This window comes from Lepisosteus oculatus, chromosome 8 (assembly GCF_040954835.1).
Source record: "Lepisosteus oculatus isolate fLepOcu1 chromosome 8, fLepOcu1.hap2, whole genome shotgun sequence".
NCBI lineage: Eukaryota > Metazoa > Chordata > Actinopteri > Semionotiformes > Lepisosteidae > Lepisosteus > Lepisosteus oculatus.
In genome coordinates, this window is record NC_090703.1 from 24,793,324 (window position 1) to 24,818,293 (window position 24,970).

General features: G+C 37.0%; 1 protein-coding gene across 21 annotated transcripts in view; it reads left to right on the forward strand.

The window, feature by feature from the left end:
* The window catches only part of fut8 (fucosyltransferase 8), a 435,504-nt gene that overhangs the window by 399,141 nt on the left and 11,393 nt on the right, over window positions 1–24,970 (forward strand). For 20 of the 21 annotated variants that reach the window (XM_069192936.1, XM_069192939.1, XM_015351245.2 and 17 more), the window contains one exon: window positions 13,570–13,816. In XM_069192936.1, coding sequence (XP_069049037.1) covers window positions 13,570–13,816 — 247 coding nt within the window. The remainder of the gene's footprint in view (window positions 1–13,569; window positions 13,817–24,970) is intronic. The other variant, XM_015351257.2, reaches the window with a different exon arrangement.

The following is a 24,970-nucleotide window of genomic DNA, read 5'->3' on the forward strand; positions in this document are numbered from 1 at the left end:
CAATTTCTCTAGTATATGTCCAGAAGTTAAATTTGGAGGAATTTCATTGAAATAAAATAATCTCAATACTCTACATTAGAAAGCTAATTTCTCCAAATGCAGAAGACTGATGTGTCCTTTAATGTGAAAACATTTGTTTTGTACTGTACCCATCTTCAAAATAAAATCTCATACTTCTGACAAAAATGATAAGCAGTTACAGTAGCTTTATACTGTACCTTTTATTGTCTGCAGCAGCAATTTCAGTGAACCATCTGCCGCCATATCATATCTCGTGCTTCATGCATGAAACACACATTTGCATGTTACCTCAAACTCACATGCTCAACCATTTAAATCTCTCATAAATTCATCCAGGCTTTCTCCTGCTCAACGGAAAAAAAAAAAGTTGTGACAGATAACTAAAAGCAACAAACCCTTGCAAGGTTATTAAACACTTTATAATTTTAAAGTGCACAATCTCTGAAGTTCCCTTTAACTTCACAATAACCTATAGTCATTACAGAGTGTTGAACGGTCCTGGTACTGCCCTGATATAATACTGAGCATGCCTATCAAACAGAATTACCAACTGTCTGCCTGGTTTTTGTGCACTTGCTAGTTTCCAATAAATAAATATATAAAACTATTGTTTATAGATTTGAGAGAACAAGTGTAGGTTTTAATGATATACAGTATGTGTATGTGAGAATTTTTATATGCTGTACACAATCCTTTGCCAGTAATGAATAATAAATTATTGTTAAAGTTCTGTCACTTGCTAAAGTGAAAGTTGAAAAAGATGCCTGGCACTTCTGTGAAGTACTTACAGTACGAGTGTAGTACAATGTCTGAGGTAGGCATGAATGACTCAGCCATGGTGTTACCAAATTATGGAATTTGTTTTGTTCTTAAAGGGTCGCTTTCATAAAGATATGTTGCAGATGAAGAGCTCTTCCTTGCTCAGAAAGACAGGAGCAGTAAACTATGAGCTCTGCTTGCCACTTACAATACCAACAGTACCAGCTAACTTTAGTAGTGACATTTTCATGGATCTTTTTAACAATAAAATTTACAACATCAGACTTCAGACACAATTAAACAGGCCTCAAAAAAGTCTGGTACAAACATTTTCAGCATGGAATAAACCTTTACTTTAATAGTATAAACCTTAAATGGATTCATATTCTCAATAAGATTTGGTGCTCAGTAACATTACTTAGAAAATGACAGAAGACATACGTATCATGCTTATCCTTCTATTTTTCATAATCGTATACTCCTTAAGGCAGTTACATTTTCTCTGTTCTGACCTGGAGTTACAGAGAAATGTAAATTCTAATAAGAGATTTGTAATGAGGAAAGTCATACCAATCACTCATACCAGGATTTGCAATTACAATACAAATACTTTCTTTCTGTATGTGTTTATTTTGCAGTTTGAGTCTATGGCATTCCTTTGGGGGTCTATACTCCAAGGCATGACTTTTTTATGGGAACATGACATTTTTTTCAAGTCTTTTAATGCAAGCTTCATATAAACCCTTAGCAGTGGTTACTGTCTGGAGCAGGTACTTGAATGGCACAGATTCATTGAAATGATTCAATTTCTTTTGAAAATATTTGGGATAATACATATTCCAGAAATCACAGCCGTTGAATTATCCAGAAATTAATTTCTCTCAGGGTGTATTTAACCCCTCATGGACGGCATTGTATGAAATGAGTTTGTAGTTCCCCATTTGCCTCTATTATGAGATGCTGTGGACACTATTTTATACATTTTAGGAGTGTCCATAGGAAGGTATGTTCTAGAAAGAGTGAACTTCTGTTTTGCCATTATTTTTAATAGGGACGTTACATGTTTACACTTTGTGCTCCTACTAGAGGAGAGGATATGATTAATCTAGGCTTATCACAGAAACTGAAACACATCTTGTTGGTGAGTCTACTGTGGGTAAAATGTTACTGGTACCGCATGTTGTAAAGCTCGGTATTTTCTCTCTTGGCCTGACTTTTTTTAATGTCTGAGTGTTAGAATCCATGTTGTTGCTGGTAAGGGAACGGTAGGTGCTGTGATTGACACAGTCAAAGCCTTGTACAGAGATACCATTGTAGCTGTTTGACAGTATTTTAGATGCCCTTAGTTAAAAGCATGGGAGGAAGTATTGCCAAGGGGAGGGGGGGGAGCAAGGATTTTTTCTTTGAGTTTGTGAGGTTATTTTTTGTTATATTGTGTTTCAGAAAGCAAGAAAATAAAACTTACTGTATGATAAAAAGAGAAAGAGCTGGAGTAGATCCTCAGATCAGTTTGCTACCAGCAATCAAACAAAAAAATGGAAAGAATTGTCTCCTCCTGATTGGAACCTTTCTTACTGTCTTATAATTTATCAGGCTACCTTTTAATATCCACTGAGAGAAGGAAGTCACTTGTTATGCAGCTATTTTATTCTTCATTGCACAATATGCTCTAAGTTAGCAAATGAAACATGAACACTTATTGAAATAAATCAAGAATACGATTAACATGAATGTATAAACATCCAAACTATACTTTATCACATTTAATTATTGGGTTAGCTTTTTATTGAGCCAAAATGTTATAAATGTGTGAACGTCTGTAAAATGGAAATATTTATATTTTTCTCTTTTCTGTTACCTGCCTGACAGCATTTTGTATCCCATTCTGTATATTACTGGAAAATATTAGACCCAACCTAAATAATTCATGGGGGTAGTGGGACACAGTACTGCAAAGAGTCTCCTAAAGGGACAGAGCTATCAGTACTTATGTGTTTGAGTCTGGAGAATATAGTAAACTCTAAACATTAAGGGAATGCATGGAATCGGAAAATATAAATTGCATAGTACACAAGACTTAACTGGTTTTATTCTAGGAAAGCAGACAAGACTGAGTCATGGGACTCAGAGGATCCAAGGCTAGACTGAGTATAATAGGCTTCGGGCTTCTATTGTGACATCTACTGTAAATTACAGAAATGTTAAAAGTAAACAAAATAAAGTAACTAAAATGTGGTCTGAAATCACCCCTTTAGACACCCCTTTTACTTCACTGCTGTCAGATATGAAAGGCAATAGTCTCCCGTTCTGTCTGCTGTGTGTTGCAGCAGAGGGACTCCCTGCAGCTGAAAGGGGCAGAGTAACTTGCATGCCCTCTAGTACAGTTTACACATGCACAACTTTAAAAGCTAGCAAGACAGGTTTCGATTCACATTAGCTGGCGAGCCTTGTTAAAAAAACTAATGATAATGTAACATGCCACTGTTCATGAACAAAGTTATACTGAGATTTCCTAAGATACGCGATTAAAAAATAAATAAATAAAAATGTGAATCTCCTGCAGAACACATTCCATAAGAATCAGCGGTTTTACAGTATATATCGCCTTTAAAGGTGGCTTCTCAAAACGCTTTACAGGATAAAAACAACCAGAACAGCAGCAACAACAATATTGTATTTCGTTGCACTTTGAAAACCAAGTAATAACTTAACTATACAGTACGTGCAAACGTTTCGTATGTTGCTGTCGTGAATGCCTGCGTACCCATAAGTATCTTATTTGCCTTGAGTCTGTCTACAGTATCTCTGTCCCACTACCCCCCTCTCTCCCTCAATTCAATTCAATTCAAGGTGTTTTATTTGCATGACAGATGGGTACAATTCTTGTTGGGAATGTATACTTTGATATTTACACCCGGCGCGGCACCGAGGGAGCGTCTGCATTTATAACTTGGTTTTTAAAATTAGTCAAGCAATATGAAGCATCACTTTTTACTTTTAAGTCCCTTAAATACATTGAGCACAGCTTTCTCACCATCATTACACAAAGCAGAAACTGTCCGATGACTCACAGTACAAGTGGAAAGATTACAGATTTTAATCGTCTTTAATTTTGTCTTTAATTTTGCCTGTGGAGTGTATCTTATTAAGCTCTAAATTGCATTTTGAGCGCGGTTTTTGACTTTTTTTTAATTGCATTTTGGGCGCGGACAGCTCATACAAGTGTTAATGAACTGTGCTAAGAAATTTAAAATAGTATTCTTTAGGTGTGAGGGTAGGAGTGGACCGCAGCAGGCATAATCAGCAAACCAGGAAAACAAAGAATAGGACAGGTGAGATGTGTATCCAGAAAGCGAGTGATCAGAAAAAGGAAATGGAAAACGCAGAAAAAGGAAACGCTTTACAGGATAAAAACAATAACAACAGTAGTGGCTGGGCAAACAATTTTTTTTATCGAAATACAAATTGAGATACTGTATAATGATGTGCAAGAACAAAGGTATACTGCAATTTTCCTTAGATACGCGATTAATGCTTCGTAGGAGGAGGCGGTCTTTTCCTCTAGTCTAACAGTCTGTCCACAAACAAAACATTCCTGTTAGACAAGAGGAATTGAAAAAAAACAATTTTGTCAATGAAAACCGGTGTGTGTGTCTCTCTCTGCTGGATGTCCCTCTCACAAACTGCTGAATGAATAAAATAATTTTATTGAAAACGCGTTTGCGATTGGTGTTTAATTTGGTCCCTTTTAACTGTTTTTCGATCTACTGTATTGCTTTGAGATGCCACTTTTAAAGGCGATATGTAAAATAAAGTTTTTTATTATTGTTATAGAGAAACATGATCAGATTTTCCCTGGTTCAGAAAAAAGATCTAAAGTGCTACACAACTTTCTTAATCCGATGTATTTAAAGCAGTGAACTACTTTAAGTGTCACATAACATTCAGAAATACAATCACGTATTTGACAAATAAAAACGATTATAATCTAATCCTTCCATGTTTGATCCCAAAATCCCAAGAAATATAAATCTTGACGGGTAGAAAGCTATGCTGAAAGTTTATTAAGATACTTAGAAGACAAAGATACTGTATCAATTTATGTTGCATTAGCCTGATTATGATTAAAAAACACATATAATTAAACACGCGTTTGCGATTTAAATCAGAACACGATTTAAATCAATATAAATGTTTATATTGTAACGCATACTGCCCAGCCTCCATTTATCTATAAAAATTTACTCTGTTGCACACACACACAATAGAAGCAGGAACCGCTGTCAGAAGGGAAGATATGTTCAAAATATCGCAAATATCGATCATGTTGCGATATTTTGAAATCTAAAAGTCAATTGATTGTCCATAATATCGCTATTCTATTTTTTCGAAGAAATGTTTGTTAAAAGAAAAGTCCAGCACCAGCTGGATTTGAACACACAACCTGCCAGTTGGTAGTCACGCACCTAGACCAGTAGGCTACAAGACAGCTCGCAAGAACAGGCAGGCGAAACAGCCCTACACAGCCCTGTCGCAGCACACAAATACCGTTATTAAATTCTTTAGATACGCGATTCCATATTATATTAGCAGAAAAGCTTATAACTACCACTTTTTCACACGCTATTTCACATGCTAGTTAAATACTTCGATGCTTAAAATCGTTAGGGAGAAATGGAATACCGGTGTGTATTTTTCCTTTAAAGTGCCGATTCCTGGAATCTGACTGGCTGACACCCCTCTGAAGTGGTTCCATAAAATCTGGTATAGGGAAAAGAAAGCGTTGATAAACACAAGTGTCTTTTAATACACTCTTTGCTGTGCTCTTGAGGATCCTTGTGATATTTTAAGCTCTAGTTGAATGATAAGTGTCGCATTTTAAATCATTTTCGTAGTTAGAAATTATGAAACACCCTGTTAAAAGCAAGGAAGTTTTTATGCCCGTTGAAGTAAAACAAAATGCCTGACAAAGTATGGCTTGGACAGATTCCAAGTGCTTGTACAAATGTGCTGAAGAAATTATACTTTGAGTATACAGCTTGTCCAAAGTCATCCATTATTAATACTATTAGTTATATCTTCAGTAAAGGCTTTGATGCATAAATATTTCTGATAAAGGTAGGTTGTGTACTTTTGTCCAGCTGAACAATATTGCTTTCATAAAATATACCAACATTTTAATGACTGATGATTAACATGCTGTAATACACAGTTCAAAATTAAAGGCTCAAATGCTGTACATGAGAGGTTAAGCTCCCGCTGGCGGTTTTACAAGGCGACGTCGGATGGTTAGCCACGTGACACACGTGAACTGCGTGATACCGCAAAACGCCCACCGGGGTATGCCGCGAAATACCTCGCCCATTTTGAATGGCCGCATCTGTAGAAATCCCTACGTTACAGACTGTACGTGGCTGGTATTGGTAGTTTAAAGAAAAAATACACACCAGTATTCCACTTTCTCCCTAAACATTTTAAGTATCAGAGTCTTACATGTGGTTATTTTGGAAACGTTTGTATGTGCTCCTTCTGACCATGTTACTGTTTACTGTTACTGACCATATTAAGTTTAAGTGCCTGTGGGCACTTTTCCTGTCTGTGGGGGGAGGGGGGAAGGGGGTGGACCGTCTTTCATTGGAAGGTTGGTCTGTTCTACTCTGAGAATGTAGAGGGGGTTGAAAGTGTCCGCGGTCATTTAATTAGTATTAAAATTCGCACAGATAACCCTTGCAAAGATACGGACATAGGAATATTCGTGCATGGTAAAAAAAATGGCATAAAAACGACAAACTGAAGGCTGTGAAAACATTCACAATGTACTTTATACACAAAGCAAGTGTTCTCACAACTCTAGGAGGTTTCGTGTAAATTCTACAGGTGTGCCAAAATCATTTTTTTTTAATTCAAGGTGACTTTACTGCGGTTTTCATTTTCAGATTGTGAATCAAAAAAGGCATTTATTTAAACACGCGATTGCGATTTAAATCAATTACTGTATTGATTGAAACACACATTCTGAACATACAGTACAGTCACATTCTCCTGTCGTCCAGTGGTGTAAAACGAATTAGCAGGTGATTGAGATAACAATGCACCGCCCACTGAGTGGAATGTTCTCATTTGTTCTCAAGGGTAAAAAGAGGTGATAATTCTTAATAATTCCGGGTCGCATTAACTAACCTCTTCAGTTTATTCCGACAGACAGTACATCGCCAGTATATCATTATTAATTTGTTAAGATACGCAATTCCATATTATATTCCCCTTTAATCAAATTCTAAAAGTATGCATTTGTTAGATAACAAGCGAATTCACAGAAAAGGTTAAAAGACTATCACTTTTCACAACGTATATAATCCTAATATGGTCAGAAGGAGCACGTAAAAACATTTCCCAAATAACAATATGTAAGACTTTGATGCTTAAAATGTTTAGGAAGAAATGGAATACTGGTGTGTATTTTTTCTTTAAACTACCAAGACCAGCAATATACAGTACAGTTTACATACAGTAATATGTTTATGTTCCTAAATTAATATAGTTTATGAGCATGTGAAAGGCATGGTGAATCGGAGATTCTCAAGAATTACTTTGTATGATTGGAAACTAATGCGTGATCGGATCAACTAAATGCTGTGGTGTTACTTTTTGTAACAAAGACAGTTACAAAGAATGTGGACCAGGGTAATACTTTGAGCTTACAGCTTGTCCAAGGTCATTCATTATTAATACTATTAGTAATATCTTCGGTAAATACTTTGATGCATAAAATATTTCTGCATAATTAAAATATTAATGATAAAGGTGCTAGGTTGTGTACTTTTGTCCAACAGAACAATCTTGCTTTTATAAAATGTACCGCCTTTTTAATGTTTAATGATTAACATGCTGTAATACACTGTTTAAATTTAAAAGTCTAAAGAGTATACAACTTAAATTCTTAATTGAATAAAGATTGTCCCTCAGCAGTGATCGGGATTCGAAACCGATGTTTTCTGGTGACAGCTCAAATGCTGTACAGGTTACTTTATTAGTTCCACCTGGCGGTTTTACAAGGTGATTCGGGATACTATTAACATAATCTAATTTGCATATGGTATGATGCGGTATACTGCGACACGCCCACCGTGTTATACTGCAGCATACCCCGCTTGTTTTGAATGGCTGCATCTGTACAGATATTCTCTTCAAATGTTGTTTAAACGAGTGCAGCCCACACCCAGTTACCCTCCCCCCACTGTGAGGACATAAGCACTTAGTGAAAAAGTGCTTTAACAGCTTTGGTGAAGCCAAATGAAATTATGTAAAACTATCTGAATGACTACATTGTAACTTATTTGAATGAGCAGAAAAAGCATTTTGTGGTTTATTTAGGCTCAAATCTTACTGATCACAGTCCTTTGACTTTTCTTCATTATATGCGTAATCATAATCAACAACTGATCCAACTTTTATGTTACAGAGTTACTCCCTGGGAATTAGATGATATAAGATCACTTTATTGGCCATATACAATTTCTTGTATTAGGAATTCGTCTTTTTACATACCCCAACTTGTTCTCCATGAGACACACAGACAGGGAGAGAAGCTTGGGGTCAGAATGCAGGGTCAGCCATTTATACAGCACCACTGGAGCAGTCGGGGTTAAGGGCCTTGCTCAGGGGCCCAACAGAGTAAGATTCCCCTGCCAGCCGCGGGATATGAACCAGCCACCTTCAAGCCACAGGTGCAGATCCTTAGCCACAGAGCCACCGCTCTGTGACAACAATTATATAACAAGAAGGGCATGAAGAATGTTGTGCTTGGCTTTGTTGGAATTGTTGGAGTTGTAGCAGAATTTATCTTGTGAACTACCTACTTCATTATAAGAAACATTGTTTGTTATTAAGTGTTTGGGTGCTATGTCCCACTGTGTTTGGTAATTGGAATAGGCAGTCTTACTTGGGTTGTTGTGTTTTCCTTTGTATGACAGTCTGGGACCGGCGTGGTGACTTGCTGGCAAATTGCTAAATTATGTCATTGTTCCATAACCTGTCAGTGATTCGTCAACATCACATTAAACATTAAACATTCGTGTTTAAAGGACAGACTAGATGCCCGAGAAGAGGAGGGAGTGAAAGTCAGCTGTTGAGTTGTGTTGAGAATTTTAGGGTTTTGTTAGTTGTGAGGCAGTGGTATATGTTTTTAGGGATGTTATGAAGGGTAATGTTGGAGAACTGGGTGAGTATTTCATTTTTTTTATTTCTTTGAGGTTAGTTTATTTCAGCATAGCCAGTTAGTTGTGTGAAAGGCATTTTTTGGGCATTGCCATCGTTGTTGTTTTTTGGGAAAGGGAGTGAGTGTGTGAAAATGTGTAACTTGCACAAATGCAAACACATTTTTGAATTGGTTTAATAATTTCATTTATCTTAAGTGTTTGTTGTTTATTGTCTTTTTAATACCACTTTGTGACAAAACATTAAAGCATTAAGCAACTGGAGATCGTTGGTCTGGTCTTGCTGGTAGAACTGTGTTTTACTCCCCCCATTGTCAGTATTCACATATTTACTAATTCTAACCTGAAAAGGGCTCCATAGACTCTTTTCCTTTTAACATTAAAAAAACCTTTACCTCTTCTTTTGCAGCTTACACATGCTGACAGCCCCCTGTTCAAACTCCATTTGCTCATTTATGTATACTTAAAATTATTTTGTATTTGCATATACATATTGTAATATATAATTAATAAAGATGTAAAAATACTATATACATATTATTTGATTTAAATATTACAAAAAACTTTAAAACTTTTCTAGCTCACAGGCTACTAGTGAACCAAATTGTCACTTGGTTTGAAAAACTAGTTTGGACACTTTCCATTTTCCATTGCAAAACTCATGACAAATAAGATTCAATTGACAAATGTGCTGATGCCAATGTTCCAGCTAGACTAGCAAGTAATTATTCTCCCCACTCCAAACATATTGCCATGCAGAGTGCAAAACAGACCTCTCCAACAAGTCCCACTTAAAACATCTTTGATAATCAGTCTGCAATTTCTATTTTGTGTGTGAGAGGTCTGTTAAGTGCTGGCAGTGGTTGGTCGAATTTATCTTCTCCAAAATGAAGGACAAGCTGTTTGCCTCGGGTCATTTGTTTTAATCAGGTGCAGCTTATATAGAATGTTGTATTCATTTAAGAATGGTGACATAATTTTCATAGAAGTATTTATTTTGTGACAAGTTGTTCAATTGACTTCTCATAAAACCTGTAAAAGTCTGTGGGAAGGCAACAGTGTGGACAAATTTCAAACTTAAGAATTTCACTCACATTGCCCCCACTAAAAATGTCCAGTTAAGTAAAAGTGTAAAGAGTAACTCAATAATAACTTTGCTGTTTTTTTTTTCCTGCAGTTTGCCTCCAGGAAACACACATAAATATGCCTTAAACTCAAGTGGTTGTTGAAGAAATCCAATAGAATCACAGTGTGCGATCCTGTGTTTCCATGGGGATCACTATGATTAAGAAACCCAGTCTTGCCTTGCCAGAGTCATTTAAGTTTAATCAGCAGTGCAATTAAACAAGTCATGTTTCTTGCTGATTATTGTCTCTGGTGTTCTACATCATTATAATGTTTGCTTTACTTTGCTATACAAAACAAAAAAATCCTGTTGGATTTCCTTTATTTCTTTGATTGTTATAGTATAGCCTACAAATTGGTCCGCCCATTAATCAAATTATTAGAGAGACATGGTTTACTTTGCCAAGACCAGAATGTGCAAAGTTGTGACAAATCTTATACTATTCAGGGACATAGAGGAATTTATCTTTAAAGGATATTTTTTAGCATCATTTGTGCAGCATTGGAAAATAACATTTGAAAGTCACAACGATTACACAATATTAATTGCTGAAGCCTATCCAATAGTAATGTTAAGTTTTTGTAGAGCTGGTACTTTTTTCCATCTGTGTGAGTGCATTTCACCATATGTCCTTCTTTAATAGCATAGCTGGTTGTGATATCCCATGCTCCACTCCAATACACAGCTTGGAGCTGCCTGCCTAGTCAGAGTATATCAATACCAATACTCTTCTTCCAGGAAGAAAAGACTTTGTATCACCTAGCAGTCACTTGCATGCTAAAGATCAGTTTCAATGATTCTAGGAGCTCTATATTGCAAGGATATTTGAAGATCTGTGTGCTTTTGAAAAAGACATTTGCATATGCATCAGTCATTTAAAAACAGACCTTCAGTGTGTGAAAAAGTAAAAAACAAAAGAGAATCCTATTTCAACCCAAATTTTAAATATACATAAGACACTTTGGCTGAGCCAAAGATCTTGACCCCAACAAACAGGAGAAGAGTAGCAGTAGATGATAAAAATGTGTTCTTTCCATGCATATTTATATATCTTTGGTACAGTATATGTAAATTGTTTGTACATAATTGTTTGAACATATACAGTATCAGTTCATATATATATTCTTTTGTACACATACACTTTTCATTAAGAGCTTCCTGGAAGAAACAAACAGGTGCCCCAAAAATGTTTGAAATTCCAGAGAAACCCTGCTAATATCTTTAATTTGGCCAGCTTTTCTGATGCAGCTTGAATTCTTGTGAGTCCAAGGAAATTAATGTCGGTTCTGTATTTTAAATATGTGAGTACTTATTTTTCATTATTAGTAGATTTTGTTTGTTCAGGTGACCTCTTTAGGGTGTCAAAGTCTGAACAGAGGTGACTGTACCACAGTGATGTGCAGTTTAGCTTTCCTCCGCTCTGGCAGCTGTCCACTTTACTTCACACATTGAAGGCATGGAGAACCTGGGGTGGAAAAACAAGGATGATGCAAATGATTTCTTATCATAAAGTGCTGTTCTCTCTATCTAATGAATTAAAAATGAAGAATGCATTTCAGCTGTTGAATGGCAATTTATTTATCACAATGTACGAACTAGACATAATTTGGATTCTGTAACTGCACTAATTACAGTAGTTTTCATGGGGATTCAAAATTAGCAGTTATTCCTGCAAAGCATTGTGTAGATTTCTGCAAAAACAGCTGAAAAGATCGAAAAATACATATTTCCAGTTTGAAAGAGATGGGTTACATAGGCACAGATTGGGAATATTTTTAATTTTCAATATTTCATACTTTAATTTATATTCAGTTTATATTTGTACATATTAATTTGACTGGGTGATTGCTTGCAACTATGTTTCAGATTTGGGTTTGTTGTAAAATTACTTCTTTTTAAATATCCGTTGAAGGCAAAAAGATTTTGATTACCTTTGCCACTTTTTTCATTTAGCTGAAACATTTTTTTTTATTGGGAAGGTCAGATAGTCATTTCAAAGTGAAAATTCCTGTTGTTAAGTATGAAGAATGGTTGTTCTGTCTTCAACTTCCCCTTTGTCTCAGACTCCCTCTTCAGAAAGAAATTTTAGAACACCTGGACTAAAATGTACTACATACTTGGTCAGGCAGAAACTTGCCCTGCTGTTAATAAAGTGCTTAACACTTTTGCTGAAAAGGACTACCACCATTTCACATTGGAGACATCCCTGTGAGCCTTCACTTCAGTGCTGACCAACTGCCTGAGAAGAAAGGCAAAGACATAAAGGGAAGAAATCTCTGACTTTTAGTTCTTAGATTCTGATGTATTATCATTTTCTCCATTTTGAATATTTTAAAATCTTACTTTGCTGGAGACAGACCTATTGGGCCATTTTAAGTAAATCAATTGATTTTTTTCAATTGATTTATTGTTTTGCAGAAGTTACAACTGTCTCTACAAATATGTTTTATAGAGTCATTGAAATGTTTACTCTGTGTGAATGCTGCTACACACTGGAGCTGATTTTGTACTCAATACAGTTCTTTTGGAGAACAGAGTGATGAACATCACAGGTTGATTGACCCCATGAAATGGGGGGTCTATGTATAAAAAGGGTTGTGATTCCTATATGGTTCACCCAATACAGACATAAATATCCCTGAATTAAAGCTGACGTTCTGCACTTTAACCTTATCTTCATTGTTTTATTTCAAATCCAATGTGCTGGAGTACAGAACCAAAACAGCAAAAATTGTGTCGCGGTCCAAATACTTATGAACTGCACTGTATATATATTTATAATATCTGTCCACTACAGTTTATATTTTGTCAACTGTCTTTCACAGTGCCTGAGTTGAGAATGTTGGCTTTTTCTTGATATGGAAAGCTATGTCTTGCTGCTGAAGACAATGAGGTTATGGACTGCTGTAATTATAGCTGTCTCTGTGGATGATACTTTAAACAAGCTTTCAAGGAGACTCCCTAAGGGACCAGTTTTCACGCAGCAATACAAGCCGAAAAACTCTTGACAGACGTTTTTCTCCCTTAAGAACGAAGAAATGAAAAGCAAAGCCTCTTCAGTCATAATTCTAATAAAGTGTATCTTTGCTTGAGATAAAATTCTCTTTTTAATTTAATGCTTTTAACTTGCATGATTCTTCCATATTGCATTTGTTTAGAGGGCAGTGATAGTTGGAACAGAGGTTAAAGGGTTTTCTTTTTTTAGATTTTATCATATGAAACAGAAAAAATCTTTCAAAGAAAAAAAACTAAGATGTGACAGAGTGTTCATTCAGGAACAGGCCAAGTGTTTCTTGATGAAGCAGCTGTTGAGAAAGATGAATGATGGAAAAAAAGAAAAGCAGGACTGTATGTTGAATTGACTGCAGATGGAAAGAGAAACAAAATGCAAAATGAGTCTATCCCCTTGTGGTATAAGTGAATTAAGATGTTCATCTTTTCTTTCAGGTGAAGCAAATGACAAAGATGTCCAGGTAGTGGAGCTGCCCATTGTGGACAGTTTGCACCCTAGACCACCGTACCTGCCACTGGCTATTCCCGAGGACCTTGCAGACCGGCTGGACCGTCTTCATGGTGACCCCTCAGTGTGGTGGGTCTCCCAGTTTGTGAAGTACCTCATCCGTCCACAGTCCTGGCTAGAGAAGGAGATTGAGGAAGCCACAAGGAAACTGGGGTTCAAGCATCCTATAATTGGGTATGTGACCTCAAAAGAGAAAAGGCTGCTTCCAGAGATACAGTGCAGATGCACATTCTACATCTACAGCATTGTATAGCAAATTGTTACTGTTAGTAAACAGATTTTTAGTTCAATATGTGCTTGTGTCTTGAATGAAGGTACAGTGCATGCACGTTTTATCTTAGCACAGAATGTTTTAGGGGCAGCATAGCATACTAAGTTAGTTTCTAGTTTTATAATCAATAATTTGTGGGTTCAAGTCCCTGCTACGAACATGCTGTTTTATATTCTAGCCTGATGATCTGATATGTTTTGGATATGGAAATTAACACAACTTAATCAATGAAAAGACCGCGGGAACTTTTCCTCCCCCCTACATTCTCAGAGTAGAATAGGGGAACCTTCCAATGAAAGACAGTTCCTCTTCCCCCACGGACAAACAGACAAATGTTTTCACTGCCTATTATTTAAGGCTGTGGTCCCTGCTAGCTATTCAGAGGTAATGTTAATCTAATGTTAAAAATTCTAAAAGTATGCTTTTGTTTATGCCAATAATGAGCGAATTCGCAGAAAAGGTTAAGACATTATTACTTTTCACAAAGTATATAAACTTAATATGGTCAGAAGGAGCATGTAAAAACATTTCCAAAATAACCACATGTAAGACTTTGATGTTTAGGGAGAAAGTGAAATACTGGTGTGTATTTTTTCTTTAAAATACCAATACCAGCCATATACAGTTTGTAATGTAGGGATTTCTATATTTATATCTTTATTTAGTGGTTGCATACAGTAAGTGACAAAGGCTAAACTTTTAGCTTCAGTAATGCAAAAGCCGTATGGCCAACATTACTTACATGTTTGTAATAACAATATAGTGTTGATAATATTTATTGTCAGTAATAGTATCAGTAGCAGCTTGAAATGATTTGTTGTTATTAATAAAATACTTAGTTTGAACATGTTGTGATATTTAGAAATATAGAAAATGACAATATAGTGCCCAGAATATTTTCTATTTTCTATTCCACAGTGCTTGAACAGTTCAAACTAAAAGTTTGAACATAAAGTCAGTTTCTCTGTAGTACTTAATTTATTGGCTTTGTACAGTATATATAATCTATTACATGCAATTGGGTGGCCAGTAAATCCACCACTGAGATGCATCACCCGTGTGGGCAACAATTTGCAGGTATTATGTCAGCAGATCCATTACACAGCACATCCAGTGTGTCTCACAAAGGAAGACAGTTTGTCACACTGCAGACCAGCAACGGCTCACAGCCTGCAGCTGCCCAGGAAGAAAAAAAGCATTCCCACGAGGAATCAAAGCTGTCCACAGATCAAAGACGTGGTCAGTTTGGCTTTCCGTCCATCCTTTTATCCCCACTAAGCATGCAGTCAATAATTCCTGACTGCCACTGAAGGGGCGTTCCATCTTTGATCTTTCACTGGCATTACTGTTCTGATCGCACTCCTCTCTGGACATGCTAGCACACCCTTTTCAGTAAGCGGATCCCTGAACTAGTCTAAGCCTTGGACAATGAGTACTTGCTCAGTGTCGTCAATCCCAGTCAGCAGCCAGCCACTTCCACAGTTGGAAGCCAACTTCTGCCCTGACTATAGCAGACGCTATCCTAGTCAGCAGCAAGTCTTTACTGGCTGCCCAAGTGAGCAATCAGCCTCTGCTGTGACCATAACAGCAGCTACTCCAGTCACCAACCTACCTCTGCAGCAACTGTTTCAGCATCTAACAGTGGGTACCTGGTGTCTGCTGTGGCTTCTAAAGCCTTACTGATTTGCTATAAGTTTGCAGCCAATCTGGATCACTTTTCCTCACTCCTGATGTGTTCCCAGTAAACCACCCCAATGACGAATGCTCAGTCCTGTTTGGCTCAAGATGCAGGCTCTCCAGTTTCTGCGCTAGCCTGTTGCAACTTCCACAGCTACTCTGGTCCCCTGCAAGCCAGTCTCTGCTTCAGCCCACACAGACAGTTCCAGCCTGTACCAGACGGCAGCAAAACACTGCAGCTTTTGTAGTTATTCCACTCCAATAGAAGCAGGCAGCCACTTACTGTACTTTTTGGACTGGTCTTCCTGCAGTCCGCCCTGCACTCTACGTTTGGGATGGTCTCTGGCATGTGCCCTGACCAGTCTGGCTACTGGAACACTCCTGGGCAACCACCAATAAGAGGTGTACTACTGCTACTGATATTATTACTGACAATAAATATTACCGACACTAAAAATCCCTACATTATAAACTGTATATGGCTGGTATTGGTATTTTAAAGAAAAAAATACACACCAGTATTTCTCTTTCTTCCTAAACATTTTAAGCATCAAAGTCTTACATGTGGTTATTTTGGAAACGTTTATACATGCTCCTTCTGACCATATTAAGTTTATGTTAAGTTTAAGTTCCCGTAGGCATTTTTAGGTTGTCTTTAGGTTCACCTATTCTACTCTGAGAATGTAGAGGGGGAGGAAAAGTACCCGTGGTCATTTAATTAGTATTAAAATTCACACTGTGATAAATTGTTGCACTCCCACGTCTTGTAAAAACATTAATTTGCAAGACTGTGTTCAAACATATGTTACATTTAACTATCAAAAAACCAGGGTTCACTTTTTCTGCCACATTTTTTTAGTGCCACATTAAATAAAAGCACAAAAAAAAGAGATTCACAATGCAAAGCTCTGTCAGTCTTCTGTGTAAAAAATCAGTTTGAACATCATGGGTGCTGTTTTTAATAAGCGGCTGAGTAAAGATTTGGAATTTTCCTGCTGTCAGCGCTATTGTGTATATAGTTGACCTTTACATTAATGAAAACAGGACATAAAGAAAGGGTTTCAGAAATCAAACAAAGCTTTATTCCCGTGTTTACAGTCTGGGTAATTGTAGACTGCGCTGTTTTGCTTTCTATGGTGATATACGGGTTTTTCGCACAAAGCTGTATTAAGCAGTATTTCTCGTGTTGTGAACTTGTGTACACATCAGTCCCCCAGGGTTCCAGTTAGTACATAATTACGCATAGATGGAAAACCGGAGGTTTTAGCTCACTGATAGTTTTATGTAGAGGCTGTGAAAACTTTTCACAAGTAGAGGTCTTTAAAATGCGTTTGGTTTGAAGGCTTTCTGTGTTTCCCTTGCGAAGATATGGACATAAGAATATTTGTGTGTGGTCAAAAATATGGCGTAAAAACAATATAGTGAAGGCTGTGAAAACATTCACAATGTACTTTGTACACACAGCAAGTGTTTTCGTAACTCTAGGAGGTTTAATGAAAATGCTACAGGCGTGCCAAAATCATTTTCAGACTTCAGGCTAACTTTACCGCAGTCTTCACAGACTTCCTTGTTTGAACTCAACTGTGCTTCAGTAAATAATGTACAGTTTATCACCCTCTGCAATGCTTCTAGTTTAGCATGATTTGTGCAATAAGCACATTGTTTAATGGGGATAACATTACCGACGTCTACTGTATATCACTGTACGACACAGGTTTGAGTCGGCGTGTCTGTTAATAAAACAGAGCGCCTTCCAATACATATAACTACTGCGTGATTTCTTTATCCGTTTCAGCTAAATGAGGGAAATTAAATCAGTCATAATCTTGGAGTGCCAATTTTAAGAACCATCTGGGTGCAACATGCTAAAAATGCAGTGCTCATTTCCACTACAAAAATAGAAGATTTTTTTTTTTAAAAAGAAATAAATGTCAAAATGTTTCCAAAGTGCCCACTTGTGATACTTAAGCTGCTTAGTTACATGATTCCATATTAATTTAGCTATCACTTGATGTTAAATCACTACAACATTTATCTTTTTACAATAACAGCAAGTGGTGTTCTTACTACTGTACTGTACGTATTCTTGGAAAATGATAAAACGTTATAACGTTATGAAGTACCCAATATAAGCTTTATGTGACGCATACGGCCGACATTGCAGGTTGTGCAAGCCGGTTTACCAGTGCGGTGACTTCACTCCCCTTCCCTGTGGATAGTGTGAGAGTCATCAGCCACTGGGATGGGGGGAGATCTCCCTTTATTTTAGCTGGCTGATTCCCTGTTGAGTGATGCTGGAGGTCCGGGTCCGAGTCCCCAGTGGTGGGGGGCCCACCTGAGGTGGCAGCGGCGAGGGTACATACCCATGTGAACCTGAGAGCACTACATTAATAATGTTAGATAATAATGTTAGAACAAGTACATTATCTTCAATTTAAGACCTGAACCAGGCTCCTGCTATGTTCTGCTGCAGAGATATAACAAATGTTTAAGGGGGAGGAAATTCCAGGCAGAAATTGTCTAAATATGTCAATGGTGTTAGCCAGAACCCATGTAAATTAGTTAAATAAGTTGAATACTTTGATCTAAAATATGTAATTAAAATATTTATGATGAAGGTGGAAGGTTGTGTACTTTTGTCCAACTGAACAATTAAGCTTTTATAAAATATACCAACTTTTTAATGTTTAATGATTAACATGCTGTAATACACAGTTTAAAATTAAAAGTCTAAAGAGGATACAACTTAAATTCTTAATTGGACAAAGATTGTCCCTCAGCAGCGATCGGGATTCGAAACCGGGTGTTTTCTGGTGACAGCTCAAATGCTGTACATGAGAGGTTATTAGTTCCACCTGGCAGTGATTCTGGATACTATTATCATAGCTGCGGTATTATGCAGTATGACACGATCTGACGCGTTATGAAGCATTGCGATGCGACTTGCCCACTGCGTTTTACCGCAGCTTACCCTGCTCGTTTTGAATGACTGCATCTGTATGTATATAGCTGGTAGTATTACTGTAATCCACTTTCTTTATAAACAGGTTTTATTTTTTAATTTGACTCATCCACGCATGATTACTTTCTAAAGCTTTTTTCGTCGCAGTTGTGTTTCTGAGCAGCCAGTTGGTATAGCAGGTTTGTCAATAGGGGTTCTGTCTGAGTTCAATACCCTCTTCGGGCACAAGCTTTTCTTCTAACAAAGACTTTAAAAAAAAAAGTAAATATTATGTACACTATATTAACATTTAAAAAATATATTGTATCATATTCAATGTTAAGCAATATTAATAATGAAATAAAAACGTGAATGACACAGAGCCTGAAACCTACAGATTTAAAGATAGCGATTGTGAAAGATTTCACAGCTTTTATTTAAACAATATGTAGTACCTGGTTGCAGATTTAGAAACCTTAGTTTGAATAACGCAGATCCCAGGTGCATGTGACTTCATAATGTGAGAAGGCATTATGCTATATTTTTATGCATAAGTTGAAGCCTTCTGGCAGTCTCTCAAAAACATAAAAATGTCACATAATATTGTGTGGCACGATGGGCAACTGATTCTTTTAATTTTAAAGTAAATCAAAAATAAGACAAAATTAAACAGACATTGCATGATTTTAAAACCCATAAAAAATGTTTAGTTAAAAACATGAAATCCATGAAAAACAGATTTCTTGCAATCTTCCTTGTGATCAGCTTAAAATCTTTGTGTAAGCTGTAAGTTTGTTTTTACTTTTTAATCAAACATTTTAAACAGTTTAATTTTGTAAACGCAACACTTATTCCGCACAGATACAGTACAATCACATTCTCCTGTCTTCTTGTGGTGTGAAGCAAATTAGCAGGAGGCTGAGAAAATAGCGTATCACCAATGAGCTCAGTCAGAGAAGAGGATGTACCGTAAGGAGAACATTCTGCAGCTTGCATTGTTTATGGCACTGAGCGCATCTGCATTTAAAACGTAATAATGGAATATAAATTGTTTCTTTTAACTTGAAATCTTTTAATCATCATTACACATAGCTTTCGCACCAGTTAGTTTTATATTTGAAACCATTGCTAAACAAAGCTGGGGTTTATTGTACTTTCTAATGACATGGAAAGATTATACATTTGAATAGTTTTTTATTTTTTTTAAAATACATTTTAGAAAAATTTAATCTACACAAATATCACAAACCGTTTTCCATTGTGTTTCTGAATGTTATGTCACAGTTCAATATTTTATATACATCTAAATAAATTCAGATGGCAGGTGCATTAACTATTACTAATACTATCAATAATTAGTATTACAATTCACACTGATAAATTGTTGCACTTCCACATCTTGTAAAAACATTAATTTGCAAGACTGTGTTTTAACATACGTTAAATGTGACTATCAAAAAATAAGTAAAATGCAAACTTGTAAAATAAAAAATGAAGGTAAAATATTTAAAATTTAACCAGAGTTCACTTTTTTTCTGTCTCTCCCTATTCTCTCTCACCCTCTGCGATTCGGACACAGAATGGTTGAAAATGGGAACAGGTCAGGCAGGCAGAGTGAAGGAGGAGGGGGGAGGCGTCTTCCCACGCCTATGACTAAAATGCCAAAGAGAAATGATTTGAGCGACATACAGAGCTGAAAACGTTTGTTGCCTTCTTCTCCACTTTAAAGGTACACTTCTTGTGGAAGAATTTTCAACTAGCATGTTTGCCCACCAGCTAACACACAGAAGCAAACTGAATAAAAAATGTACTTGCAAGAATAGAGATTACAAACATTAAAAAACGTACTTGCTCTTATACTGTTATACTGTACCATGTATTAAAACTAACACTCTATGGACACTACACTGTGAGTAACACTGCCCACTAAACCTATTTACCACAGCTTTCATGGGGGCAAGGTCACGTAGCTGATTCACAGCTGGATACAATTTTATCTTGCCTCGTGAAAGCAAATATTCAGATATTTGTCAACATATTTACGTAAACTATCCATTTCCGTAACCTCACTTTGTTAATCTCACTTTATGCCCCAATGCTCGCTCAATGTTCGCACTCTAAGTAAAATAAAAAAAAAAACGTTTTCTGCATTATCACCTTGCAACAAGGGGTAAGGAAAAGTGCCGGCAGTCATTTAATTATTTCACTCTCCATCACTCTGCCCAACGCCCCTGGACAGTCAAAGTTGATTAAAACACATTCAAAAGGGTGTGGTGTGTTCACACAAACGCTGCTTAACACAGCTGCTTGTAAGAGCAAGGTGACTTTCTGCTCAATTAAATAAAGCTACAGTACAGACAGATTTTAAATTCTTCAAGCAAAATTAGCTGTTTGTCAAAATCACCAACTTTGGAAGCAGTACACTACTTCTCAGAAGGTACCTTTTGTCTCTCGTGCAAAATCAACAAAGGTTTATTTTTTATCATTCTGAAATTTGAACGCTATGCCTCAGGGACTCATTATAGTATTGTAGCGAATAGGGTTCGCACAGAAAATCAAAATAACCCCCCCCTCTCCCAGCCAGGTCTTGCCTCCCGCTGTTCCAAAGCCGTATGGTTTCAAAGTATGTGTGAAATACCTTTTCTTACTCCAGTTATTAATCCAATCTATTTTTACTCATATGGCTAAGTAAGAAATATAGCCAAAGGGATCGCTGCAAAGGTTAAATTCTGAGCTGTAAAGACAAAATTCAGGGTCCATGGTCATTCATAATTAATATTGTAATGAACGGCAGGCATACAGATGGTACAAGCCGGCTGCAGCACAGTAACAGTACAGCCCTCAACTCCCCTGCGCATAACACAGATGTTGGCTGCATAGGGTGAAGAAGGTCTTCTGCAGCTTAGCTGGCAAAACCTCTGTTGAGCGACGCAGGAGACCCAGGTTCGAGCCCATGTGATGAAGGATGAACTAGGACAGGAGCAGTGAGAGTGCAAGCCCAAGAACCCGAATTCATTACAATATTATTAATCATATATTCCGTAATGCATTTAAATTGGAATGTTTTTACAAATATAAGAAGAGCCAGTACGCAATGTTTAAATATAATCCTTTTCCGTCCTTTAAATTCCGTGAAGAAATCCAAAATCATGAAATCATCACTTATAATAATTCATACAGATGCACACACTCAACAACAAGCTATAATAGAGGACTATTTTAATATATTAATCTATGTAAGAAACAAAGTAATTCTCTGATTGGACTTTGAACCGCCTGGGTGTAGCATACTACATGACAGTCCATTGCCTATTACCACTATAAGGACAATAATATATAGTTTTTTAAAAATGAACATCAAATGTTTCCAAAATGTCCCCCTTGGGATATTTTAGCTACTTAGTTAAACAGTTCCATATTAATATTACTATCAAAAGGTATTAAATTAGTACAACTGAAATTCAAACGTTTAATTAAAAAGTAAAAATCTTACAGCTTTCACAAAGATTCTAAGATGATCATGAGGAAAAAAAATCACCCAGTTTTTTACAGCTTTTAAAGACATGTAATGTTTGAGTTAGGCAGAAACACGTCATTGTATCTTATTTTTTATTTTCTTTATAAAAATTTAAAAAATTGTTTGCCCTTCGTATTGATAAGCTGTTCCCCGATTACTGGCAATTGTAAAAAATAATCCTTCCCCCCTCCCTCATTTAATTTAAAGATTTCTGTGAAGAAATCTTTAAACTCAAAACCATCACATATAATAATTCATCAATCTGGCTCCCTGTTGAACGTTGCTGATGGACCAGGTTTAATTCCAGGTGGTGTACTACAGTATATAGTACAGTTTAAAGGTTTTTAAGAATTCCAAATTAAATTGTTGGCTGATTACTGGCTGCTGACATTTGGATTAAGACAAAATATAGATTTTCTCAATTCGTATGTAAACCTGAAAGAGTCACATCATGTTTATAATAAGATATAATAGTGGACTATTTTTATGCATTTGGCTATATGAGAAACAAACCGAAAGTAATGCTCCAATCACACTTTGAACCACCTGGGTGCAGCTTGCTACAGATGCAGCCATTCAAAATGAGCGGTAAAAACCCGCGGTACAGTAACCAACCCGCAGGGCACCGTAGGGCACCGCAGGGCAAGTGATTGGCTGGCCAAAATGACCGACAGGGGCACTCGTGGTGCATTGGTTGGTAGTGAAAAGATTTAATCATTTAATGTCTTTACTGTGCACATTTCAATCCGCTTAGTTTTGAATATTTATATGGAATTTTACCACTAAAGGGAAATTTTAGTAGCTGAGCATAAAAAGAAGAGGAGCATAACGCATCTGAAGGTCATAAACGATATTAATTTAGGAACATAAACATTACTGTATGTACATAAACTGTACTGTGTATGGCTGGTCTTGATAGTTTAAAGAAAAAATACACACCAGTCTTCCATTTCTCCCTAAACATTTTAAGCATGAAAGTTTTATGAAACGGTACCCAAATATGTGATTGCTGTATAGAATTAATTTTAATTTTTAAAAATTATTTAACACGAAAATTAAGCTGTTTACATCTTCCGCCTGAGAACAGTCACCCGTTGCTACCCAACGCAGAAACACAGCCACTAACTAGCAAAGAGAGGACATTAGCTAGCCAATATAATAAAGAAATAAATGATTATTTTGTTTATTTCTTTTGCACATTTATTTGAACATTTCCATCGATTGTACAAGCACTTGGAAACTGTCCAATCCCTAGTTCATCAAGCATTTACCGGTCTGGCGCCGGTCTGTGTCTTCTAGGATATAATGCCAGCGAACTCTTGTTTTTATGTCCACTATAACTACACTGGGCAAACGTTCTGAGGTCAAATTCTTCCAGTGTCACGGACGTCCAAAGGGACTAACCGTGGGGAGCAGGAGAGCAGAAAAAGACCCATATGCGTAGCGGCGAGACGGGAAAAAGGCCCGGGCTCATTGGTGCAAAGAGTTCAGGAATGCCATATAGAAACCTATGCCCTCAGGGAACGGACGTGGGGCGCCCTGGTGCTAGGCGGGTCTCAGGACATCCGAACATCAATGCTGAGCCAGGACAGAGTGCAAGACCCGGAAATATATAACCCAAGGAAGAGAGGGACAGGAAGGACAGCAGACCGGAAACTAGGGACAGGACAGAGAAGGAGCGCCCTCTGGCTGCAGAGGGCGTGACATCCAGCACGGGGGTACCTTTAAAGCGGAGACGACGGCACCGACATTTTTTGGCGCGCCTTCTCTTTAAAGCCCTGGCCAAAAATGAAGACAGTACGTACAGTTATAATTCAAACGGAATTAAAAACTACACATCCCAGTTACCATGGTGGTGCTTGTGATCATTGCGTTTAACCAACGAAACAGGGCGAAAAATCAGTCACATGACTTTGGGGCAGAGTTTCGAAAGCTTAACCTATCAGCAACAAAGCGAAATTTACACGATAGGCTACCTCAAACTGTCAGTTACACGACTGTGTATGTCGCTTAAGCCACTCCTATTTGGCATTTTAGTTATGGAGGCGAGAAGACGCCCCCCCCCCCTCTCTCTGGGTGTCTGATTTGCCGCCATCTTTAACTGTTCGGTGTCCGAATCGGAGTAGCTACGCGTACGAAATAAAGTTAATCCCAACTACAAAACATATATTTTTGTGGTAAGAGGGCGCAAAACATCAGTATTTACTGCTATTAATTACTGTACGATTTAAAGTTGAAATCTGAGCCTAGATATAAAGTTAAAATCTCGACAAAGCAATGTAAGAAATACAGAGAAAATAAATCCTTTCTGACATCTAAAATCAGTTTCGATCAAGGTCTCTAAAACAAACAAGAAAAATAGGATTTTCGGAGGGCAATTACACTGTGTTTATATAGAATAAGTGATTTATGAGCAATCTAATTTCTTGTTCGTTTAAAACAGCGAAATGTTAGCTGCAAAAGATCGCACCAGAAACAGCACTCTCTCTGCCTGTCATAGACGTTCAGGAAAGGCTGAATGAAGTCATGTCAAGTACAATAATTCGGTGATCAATAATAACAGTTGTAGGACAGTATATAAGGAGGATAAGGATTTTGAAGTTGACTCGAAATCTGATAGGTAACCAGTGCAAGGACTTGAAAACAGGTGTAATGCATCCCTGATAGGATTCTTGCTGTCATATTCTGAACATATTGAAGATTGCTCAGTGTGGATTCAATTTCCCCAGTGAACAGGATGTGCATTTATTAATTCTAGAAAAAAAGCCTTTCTTGATTTCTCTAGTTCTTAGTTTCTCTAGTTCCCTTTAAAATAAACTATTATTCCACAATGCAGAGTATTACATGGCCAGTATTTACACATGATATTTGTGATTTAAAGAAATTAACACAAGCAGCTTTTGGAAATTTAAATGTTGGCTG